General features: G+C 45.1%; 1 protein-coding gene across 1 annotated transcript; it reads left to right on the top strand.

The window, feature by feature from the left end:
• Positions 1–466: 466 nt before the first annotated feature.
• On the top strand, positions 467–9,522 carry si:ch211-214j24.14 (uncharacterized). The gene is made up of 2 exons (XM_014208329.3): positions 467–635; positions 8,289–9,522. The coding sequence occupies exon 2, from the start codon at positions 8,490–8,492 to the stop codon at positions 9,258–9,260; it is 771 nt and encodes a 256-aa protein (XP_014063804.3). The 5' UTR covers positions 467–635; positions 8,289–8,489; the 3' UTR covers positions 9,261–9,522.
• The last annotated feature ends 1,417 nt before the right edge of the window (positions 9,523–10,939 follow it).

Raw genomic sequence — 10,939 nt, forward strand, 5'->3', positions numbered from 1 at the left:
CTTCTACAGCACAGTGAATGACTGTCTGCCATCTGGAAGTGTGTCAGAAAACATTGGCCAACTGCCTGTGACAGCTCTAACCTCTGCCTCCTCTGTACTGTTAATTATTATGTCACTCCGAGGTTTTTCACTGACTTACAGCTAGTTATGTCTGCCCAGTGCAAGACAATAGAAATAATAGAAGGCAGAGCTATTTTACCAAGCTGGCACAATGATGAAGTATTCAATCACTTTGCATGCTGTAATTCTAGAGCAGCCTCTTACAAATGGAATATATTTATTTTTCCCTCCATAAAACATGCATGGCCACATTGTAGCCAACTGTTACGTCATAGTCTGGCACTGGACAGGGGATGAAGAAAGAGAGAGAGTGGAAGAGTGAGACAGAGATGGGGAGAGAGAGAGAGAGAGAGAGAGAGAGAGAGAGAGAGAGAGAGAGAGAGAGAGAGAGGGAGGGGGGGGGGCTCCTGTGTCCTGTGGAGCAGCTGGTAGTCCATTGCTAACTACAGCGTGTATGTCACCCTCTCTGTCGCTGTGTCCTCAGCCCTGACTTTCTGTCCGAGTGCACGTCACTTACTCTATTTCAACATCTGTCTCTCGCATACGACTTTCAACACTTTACAGAGAGGAGCCAGGTAAGAAAGACACTTATTTTACTCTGCTCTTAATTCATGGAATGCAAGGCCGCATCACAGGATATCTTGTTGTTGTTTTAGGGCAGGGCTCTCCAACCTTGTTCTTGGAAAGCTACCATCCTGTAGGTTTTTATTCCAAACCTAATCGAGCGCACCTCGACTCTAATAATTAGCTGGTTGATACGATGGATCAAGTTAGTTACAACTTGGGTTGGAGCGAAAAATCTACAGGAGGGTACCTCTCTAGGAACAGGGTTGGAGAGCCCAGTTTTAAGGGACTTGCGGTGTGTGAGTGTATAGTACTGTAGTAGTATTAGTAGTACATAATAGTACACACACGTAGTAGTAATACATGTAGTTGAGGGGAGAGGGCCTTGTAAAAGCTTGCTTTGTTAAACCAATATAGAAGGCGTCTATATCAGCCATCATGGAGCTCTTTGATGTTATGAAGGGCACAACTCCAAGAGGTTTTAACCTTGTGTACCACCTGTCAACATAAACAAGTCTGTTTGCCTATCCTCGAGTGTGTGCGTCTGTGTCCGTACGTCCCTGTGTGTATGTTTGTGTGTGCACGTGCGTGTGTGTGCCTGTTGACGTGTCTGTTTCTAGAAATCCAATCGAATAAGATCATCAGATGGTTCACGAGGTGCTGAGAATGTGTGGTTTCCTCTGTCTGACATTCAGACTGACCTTTCATCTCTGGGGCTCTGATATCATGACCATGAGTCTTTGACATCACTACCATGGGTATCTGATACTATCAGGAAGAGAACAAACCTGGGTTCAAATACTATTTGAAATAATTTCAAATACTTTATCTGGGTTTGATTGAACTTGCCTGGTGCAATGGAACCAATAGAATAGTCGCAAAAGAAGTGCAAACCCCATCTATCTGGCACTCCAGACAGACTAGACCAAACACTAAATGTATCTGAAAAATTTCAAATAGTAATTGAACCCAGGTTTGGAGAGGAGTGGGACTCCACATTATAGGGATTTGTTTTAATTCAACTCTGTGGGGGTTAAAAGCCATTGTCAGGGGGTGGCTCATTGGAAAACCTATAACTTAAAGAGGGTAAAAAGTGAATGAGTCTTGCTGGACAGATTAAGCAATTAATATGCTTTAGATAACAGGTACTGTACAGTACCCTTCCACATAAACAAGTTTGTGGATATCTGCCTATAGGCTGCTCTGTGCCTTGCAGGGAGAGCGTGATCACCATGTCACTGCTTCCCCTTGTGCCAAAATGCCTAGTAACATACACCTGGCAGGCCTCGATGTTAGAGAGAGGGCAGCTTTCTTGGCATGCTGCACTGGTCACAATGCAGCTGGTTAGTCACTGCATTTGTCACATGCTGAAGGCTATGTGACTTCTATTCCATGGCTCACTCTTCCAAGCTAAACAGTGTGGGAATGATGGGAAACAGGGTAGGGTTGTAAGAAATGAGTGGCTACTTAGAAACGTGACTTTGGACTGATGAGAATTTGTTTATGCCTGTAATGACAGTGACATGAGTTCCAGATGTGTAGGGGCAGGTGCCATCAGTGATGATTTGCATTATATAACTCAACTATTACATAAGTGTGCTTCTTGTTGGGTGCACAGCAAACACTAGGTCCAATGTATAGATATTCTAGGAATTTAAAATGATTCCTCCACCCAAACAGCTTGCACTCAGCTTTAGCCGACAGATATTTAATCCATGGTCTCTGCTGATGTGCCTCTCAGAGAGTCGATCTCAGGACAAACACACAATGCGTTCTGTGACTGTGCAAAGGAACACAAGTAGTACGGCACAAGTGCATGAGCTGTTTGATCATTCAATGTTGATCAAATCAGGAAATATTTATCGTAAACATGGACAAAGGTGAGGGATATAATTGTCCTCTGTCACTGTGGTTCTGTGCTTTTTCATTATGTAATAAACGGCTCTGACTTGATCTCAGTGTTTTGACTCTGTGCCTGGGATGAGATTACACGCATGCATAATGATTCATCAGGGTCACTCAATGATGGACAGATGCATTCCATCTCAATATACAAGGAATGAACAAATACATACAGTGGCATTTGAATAGAAAGGATGGACTGAAAGACAAGGGTACAATGAGAGGATGAAGAGTGCTGCCACACAGTACTTTGTAGGGGAAGGGTTGTACATTGTACAAATGTCCACTCTGAAATGGAGGGGGGGGTTGACAAGTATTTTCTGCATGCTGGCCTGAGACATGATGCAAGGGGTTAGGGGCTCCACACCGCAGGAAGCTTTTACTGTGGGATTTCTGGCAGATGTGAGTGTTGGGTGAATACAGTGCCTTCGGACAGTATTCAGAACCCTTGACTTTTTCCACATTTTGTTACATTACAGCCTTATTCTAAAATGGATTTAAAAAACATTCTACACACAATACCCCATAATGACAAATACCTTATTTACATAAGTATTCAGACACTTCGCTACGAGACTTTAATTTTGAGTGCAGGTGCATCCTGTTTCCATTGATCATCCTTGAGATGTTTCTAGAACTTGTTTGGAGTCCACCTGTGGTAAATTCAATTGATTGGACATGATTTGGAAATGCATACATCTGTCTATATAATGTCCCACAGTTGACAGTGCATGTCAGAGCAAAAACCAAGCCATGAGGTCGAAGGAATTGTCCGTAGGGCTCCAAGACAGGATTGTGTCGAGTCACAGATCTGGGGAAGGGTACCAACAAAAATTCTGCAGCATTGAAGGTCACCAAGAACACAGTGTCCTCCATCATTCTTAAATGGAAGAAGTTTGGAATCACCAAGACTCTTCCGAGAGCTGGCCGCCCGTCCAAACTGAGCAATCGGGGGAGAAGGGCCTTGGTCAGGGAGGTGGCCACGAACCCCAAAGGTCATTCTGACAGAGCTCTAGAGTTCCTCTGTGGAGATGGGAGAACCTTCCAGAAGGATAACCATCTCTGCAGCACTCCACCAATCAGGCCTTTATGGTAGAGTGGCCAGACGGAAGCCACTCCTCAGTAAAAGGCACATGATTGCCTGCTTGGAGTTTGCCAAAAGGCACCTAAAGACTCCCAGACCACGAGAAACAAGATTCTCTGGTCTGATGAAACCAAAATTGAACTCTTTGGCCTGAATGTGTCACGGATTTCATCGTGGTGTTGAAGGGAGGACCAAAATGCAGCGGGTATGTGGATACTCATGTTTATTGATAAAAAACAAGTAAAGGATCCACTGGAAAAACAAAAAAACAATACTCACAACGGCAACAGTGTGGCAGGCTAAAACAAACGCAGTGCACACAAACAATTCCCCACAAACACACAGACAAACACACCCAACTAATATAGGACTCCCAATCAAAGGCAACACCACACACCTGCCTTCAATTGGAAGTCCACCCCAATTAACTCTACATAGAAACACCCAACCTAGACAGAACATAGAAAACACAACTCCTTCTGCCACGCCCTGACCAAAACTTATACACCTACTCCACCTGCTGGTCAGGATGTGACATTGCAGACCCCGAATGCACCTTCAAAAGAAAAAACACAGAACACCCAAAACAAACCGAACACCCAAAACAAACCACTCTGGCAGCTCCGGGCAGTCTGGCCACTCTGGCAGCTCCGGGCAGTCTGGCCACTCTGGCAGCTCCGGGCAGTCTGGCCACTCTGGCAGCTCCGGGCAGTCGGGCCACTCTGGCAGCTCCGGGCAGTCGGGCCACTCTGGCATCTCCGGGCAGTCGGGCCACTCTGGCATCTCCGGGCAGTCGGGCCACTCTGGCATCTCCGGGCAGACTGGCCACTCTGGCATCTCCGGGCAGACTGGCCACTCTGGCAGCTCAGGGCAGTCGGGCCACTCTGGCAGCTCCGGGCAGTCGGGCCACTCTGGCATCTCCGGGCAGTCGGGCCACTCTGGCATCTCCGGGCAGTCGGGCCACTCTGGCATCTCCGGGCAGACTGGCCACTCTGGCATCTCCGGGCAGACTGGCCACTCTGGCAGCTCCTGACTAGTGGGTGGCTCTGGCGACTCCTGACTGACGGGCAGCTCTGGCGACTCTTGACTGACGGGCAGCTCTGGCGACTCTTGACTGACGGGCAGCTCTGGCGACTCTTGACTGACGGGCAGCTCTGGCGACTCTTGACTGACGGACAGCTCTGGCGACTGACGCACTAGAAGCCTTGTGCGTGGAGCTGGTACTGGACGTGCCAGCCTGGAGACACGCACCTCAAGGCTAGTGTGTGTAACGGGAAACACCGGACCGTAGAGGCGCACTGGCGGTCTAAAGCGCAGGGTTGGCATCACCCCTGCTGGCTCGATGCCCACTTTCCCCTGGTGCTGGTACTGAGCATACTGGCCTGAAAATACCAGGCCTTATCATAGCAGTCGTTTTCCCCAGTCCTCGCCAGAATTCTTCCGCAGGCTTGGTCCTGGTTTGGTGGGGAATTCTGTCACGGATTTCGTCGTGGTGTTGAAGGGAGGACCAAAATGCAGCGGGTATGTGGATACTCATGTTTATTAATAAAAAACAAGTAAGGTATCCACTGGAAAACCAAAAAAACAATACTCACAACGGCAACAGTGTGGCAGGCTAAAACAAACGCAGTGCACACAAACAATTCCCCACAAACACACAGACAAACACACCCAACTAATATAGAACTCCCAATCAAAGGCAACACCACACACCTGCCTTCAATTGGAAGTCCACCCCAATTAACTCTACATAGAAACACCCAACCTAGACAGAACATAGAAAACACAACTCCTTCTGCCACACCCTGACCAAAACTTATACACCTACTCCACCTGCTGGTCAGGACGTGACAGAATGCCAAGCATCACATCTATAGGAAACCTGGCACCGTCCCTACGGTGAAGCATGGTGGTGGCAGCATCATGCTGTGGGGATGTTTTTCAGTGGCAGGGACTGGGAGACTAGTCATGATCGAGGGAAAGATGAACGGAGCAAAGTACAGAGAGATCCTTGATGAAAACCTGCTCCAGATCGCTCAGGACCTCAGACTGGGGCGAAGGTTCACCTTCCAACAGGACAATGACCCTAAGCACACAGCCAAGACAACGCAGGAGTGGCTTCGGGACAAGTCTCTGAATGTCCTTACAGTGCCTTGCAAAAGTATTCACCCTCCTTGGCGTTTTTCCTACTTTGTTGCATTGCAACCAGTAATTTAAATTGATTTTTATTTGGATTTCATGTAATGGACATGCACAAAATAGTCTAAGTTGGTGAAGTGAAATGAAAAAAAATTACTTGTTTAAAAAAAAATATAATAATTAATAGGAAAAGTGGTGCGTGCATATGTATTCACCCCTTTGCTATGAAGCCCCTAAATAAGATCTGGTGCAACCAGTTACCTTCAGAAGTCACATAATTAATTAAATGAAGTCCACCTGTGTGCAAGCTAAGTGTCACATGATCTGTCACATGATCTCAGTATATATACACCTGTTCTGAAAGGCCCCAAAGTCTGCAACACCACTAAGCAAGCGGCACCATGAAGACCAAGGAGCTCTCCAAACAGGTCAGGGACAAAGTTGTGGAGAGGTACAGATCAGGGGTTGGGTTATAAAAAAGATCCCAAACTTTGAACATCCCACAGAGCACCATTAAATCCATTATTAAAAAATGTAAAGAATATGACACCACAACAAACCTTCCAAGAGAGGGCCGCCCACCAAAACTCAAGGACCAGGCAAGGAGGGCATTAATCAGAGAGGCAACAAGGAGACCTAAGATAACCCTGAAGGAGCTGCAAAGCTCCACAGCGGAGACTGGAGTATCTGTTCATAGGACCACTTTAAGCCATACACTCCACAGAGCTGGGCTTTACGGAAGAGTGGCCAGAAAAAAGCCATTGCAGGCACAAAGCAAACATGTTTGGTGTTCGCCAAAAGGCATGTGGGAGACTCCCCAAACATATGAAAGAAGGTACTCTGGTCAGATGAGACAAAAATTTTGCTTTTTGACCATCAAGGAAAACGCTATGTCTGGCGCAAACCCAACACCTCTCATCACCCCGAGAACACCATGTTTTTCATCGGCAGGGACTGGAAAACTGGTCAGAATTGAAGGAATGATGGATGGCATTAAATACAGGGAAATTCTTGAGGGAAACCTGTTTCAGTCTTCCAGAGATTTGAGACTGGGACAGAGGTTCACCTTCCAGCAGGACAATGACCCTAAGCATACTGCTAAAGCAACACTCGAGTGGTTTAAGGGGAAACATTTAAATGTCTTGGAATGGCCTAGTCAAAGCCCAGACCTCAATCCAATTGAGAATCTGTGGTATGACTTAAAGATTGCTGTACACCAGTGGAACTCATACAACTTGAAGGAGCTAGAGCAGTTTTGCAGTGACTTGATGTGCCAAGCTTATAGAGACATACCTCAAGAGACTTGCAGCTGTCATCACTGCAAAAGGTGGCTCAACAAAGTATTGACTTTGGGGGGGTGAATAGTTATGCATGCTCAAGTTTTCAGTTTTTTTGTCTTATTTCTTGTTTGATTCACAATAATGTTGTGTAAATCAAATGATACAAACCCCCCCCAAAAATCTATTTAATTCCAGGTTGTAAGGCAACAAAATAGGAAAAATGCCAAGGGGGTGAATACTTTCACAATCCACTGTAAGTAGTTCAGCGAGAGCATGGACTTAAACCCGATCAAACATCTCTGGAGACCTGAAAATAACTGTGCAGCGACACTCCCTATCCAGCCTGTCAGCTTGAGAGGTTATGCAGAGAAGAATCGGAGAAACTCCCTAAATACGTGTGCCAAGCTTGTAGTGTCATAACCAAGACTTGAGGCTGTAATTTCTAAAAAGCTGGTTTTGCTTATTATGGGGTATTGTGTGTAGATTGATGAGGGGGAGAAAAAAAAATTCAATCAATTTTAGAAATAGATTGTAACGTTACAAAATGTTGAAAAAGTCAAGGGGTCTGAATACTTTTTGAATGCACTGTATTTTTCTACCTGTAACGTTTTGTTGTGCAATGCGTTGTGTCCTCTGTTTTAATGTGTGTGAGACGTTTTCAACTTCACAACTGCAGTATTCCATACGTCCTGGGTTTGTAACATCCCTTCTCCTCTATATCCCCACTCTCGACTACACGTCACGTCATGTGAAATCTCTGGAACAGCTTCCGCTCCTGGCTGAAATGGAAATACATATATAGGGCCTATACATAGTCAGACATGTGAGGGCCAGGCTATACATACAAAAGAATGCTGCAACACGGAGCAGAGGGTGCTACTTTTTCCACACAGAACTTGATCAGTCTACGTCACTGAAGGACATCTTCTAATATATTGGTTAACCTTTTCCAGGGACCACAGCTATGAGATAGCCTAGTCCCAGATCGGTTTGGGCTCTTGCCAACTCTATTGCTGCCATTTTAAAGCCAAACAATTTCATAAGCAGATGGCAAGAGAGCAGAAACAGACCCTATGAGATTCTGTGTCATAAAAACACACAATCATTCTAGCAACTATTAAGTAGTTATAAAGGTTTTATATTCAACTCACTATAGTTGATTCATTTATTGTTGATTTTAGGAATTTACTTAATTTTTTGAACAATATTATCCTATATGTTTTCATGTTAATGGTTGGTTGTCTGTTGTGTCTCTCTAGTGGCCAGGTTTCAGACTGGAGGGCAAGGTCCCAGCAGTGTCCAGAGGGGAGGACAGTGGTGAGGTCAGTTCCCTGTCTGGAGAGCAGACGCCTGATTGGCTGGGCCCCGCCAAGTTACAGCTGAGCCAGGGAGACAGTGGCGGGTCTGGCCCCTGGCAGACAGAGAGCAGCCTGGCTGAGTCCTGGTCCACCGTGGGAGACATGATGGACCCCGAGGACACCAGGAGCCTGGACAGCAGCGACGGAGTGGTCCACCTAGCTGAGGAGCGCAGCGAGAACCACTCCTCCATCTCCGACATGGTCCACCTAGAGCGGGAGGAGGAGGAGGAGATACTGGCAGAGGAGAAGGAGGACGGGAGCCTGGGGGAAGAGGAGGAGCTGCAGGCCAGTGTGATGAGGGTGCTTGGGGGAGGAGGAGACATGTCTGAGTTCAGGGAAGAGGAGCTGGACACCCAGGAATTATCACTTTCATCTGAGGTGTCAGCTGACCACCAAGAGACTATGGATTTAATGATGTCTGTGGCTGAGGAGCTATTTGTCCAGGAGGAGCCTGTTGAAGTATCCCACGCCACCACCGCCTCTATGCCCATGCCAGTTTGGAAGTTAGAGCCCCCCTCTGCATCCTCTACTCCTGTCCCCTCAATACCTACACTAGCTGAGTTACATTCAGAGCTCCAATACTCTATGCAGGAGCAGCTCCACCCTCCCCCGGTCCTAGGACCTGGAGCACCACAGCCACCAGACCAGAGCCAAACTAACAGCCAACCAGAGTCCTCGGTCTCGCTCCCCACTGCCCAGGAGACACAGGAAATCCCACCAGTGACGCAGGAGGTTCCGCCAGAAAAAACAGAGGCTGAGCTTGCTACATCGCTCCCTGCCACTGAGCTACCTGTGCTGCTGTGTGGGGGCGCTGCAATGGTGGCTATTGTGGGAGTATTAGCTTATGGGGCTGTGGCTTACTGCAGAAAGTAGCAAACCCCTATCCTGTGAGCCCCAGCAGCCATATAACCCAGGTCTTTTAAATCTACTCTAAACTATTCCACCAAGAACATACTGGATTTTACACAATGCGTTTCTTTGCATCTAAGTAGTATTATGAAGGTTGGTTACATTTTTTATCTATTTCCTGTGCTACCTCAGTTCACATAAGAGCTCAGGAGATTTGGAAGAGCTAGAATTTTTGTTTCTCTGTAAATTCACAGGAAATTACACTTTTAAAATATCTTAACAATCAGATGTTTGTTTGTTGTTTATTTTTTGTCCCTGTCAATGCACTATAAAAGAACACACACGCACACACTGATTATAACTATGGTTGAGCCACTTCAAGGGGTATTGTATAATTGCTTGTTCTGTGTCACTGTGGGCAAACTCAGTGACTATGTTAGTTTTTGATCAAATGTATTAGTGGATATTAATCTGTATAGTGACTCAGCTGCAAATCAGCAAAGGGCCAAAGCTTATGTAGCAGGTGTGGATATCTGGAGTTACAGTAACCACACTGCACTGCCCCCTGTTGCTCAGTTTTCTGTAATACAGAACAACAGCTACTATTTGTCTACAAACCCTAGAGGTGGATTTCCTGTTCAACATGGCAAATAAATAGAGGTCTTCTGCAAGCCCTAAAGAACTGAATGCACTCAGATTGTTCTCTGTGCTCCAATATTTTCCTACATTGGCCGGTGTGGGGGAAATAGATTTGATAAGCAACTGTCCCTTTGCCATTTTTATTCCTTGTGAAATACACCATGGTTACTCAGCAAACATTCCCAACCTTAATTATCGCTCTGATATAAAAAATTATAAATGTTAACACTTTCTATGAAGTACATACATATACCGGTTTTTCTTTGAACTGAAGGATTGACTAAATTAGATGTATTATTATAATTTTCTGACATGGTGTGATGTCGGTCTTTACTACTTCCTAGTGGCCATGTGTGGAACAGTTTTTCCTGTTGTGGATTTATTTATTTATCCTTTATTTTACTAGGCAGGATAAGTCAGGGTATAATTATAAGTGACTCATATTCACATGTCCATGTCCATGGATTCATTGGCTAAAACCTCAAATGGAAAAAGTATAAATTAAGTTATTAATTCTGTATTATTTCATTTGAAATTATATCTAAAATTATATCTAAAACAATCTCAGAGATATACATCATATTTTTTTCTAAGTAGTACCTGTGGTTACATTTTCTCTATGCGTATTGAACCACAAGCCAAAGGTTATCTACACTGTTAACAATGACTGTCTCAAATTAACATGTATTCATACTCCGTTAATAGGAACCAGTGGCATCTACAGTTACTTTGATATAGGGAGAAAAAAATACATTCTTGCAGAACAAAAATTAAACAAAATAACAAAAACAAAAGAAACTCAACATCCAACATCCACATCCATAACTCTGACCATAACATGATCTCACTGATAAAGTTTTACAATGCTGTGGCCTCACAAACGTTATTCCACTGATCTAATCTGTGTCAGTGCCTTTGGTACTTCTTTATTTTCATTGAGTGGCAGTAAATAAAGAAGTTGAATAGGTGTCGACTGTGTTGCGGTTACACTGCCCTTCCCTCGTTGGTGTTGATATAAACAGACCTTTTCAATAGAGCCTGCAGAGAAGGGGAAGAAAAATGCT

This window comes from Salmo salar, chromosome 07 (assembly GCF_965601325.2).
Source record: "Salmo salar chromosome 07, fSalSal1, whole genome shotgun sequence".
Lineage (NCBI taxonomy): Eukaryota > Metazoa > Chordata > Actinopteri > Salmoniformes > Salmonidae > Salmo > Salmo salar.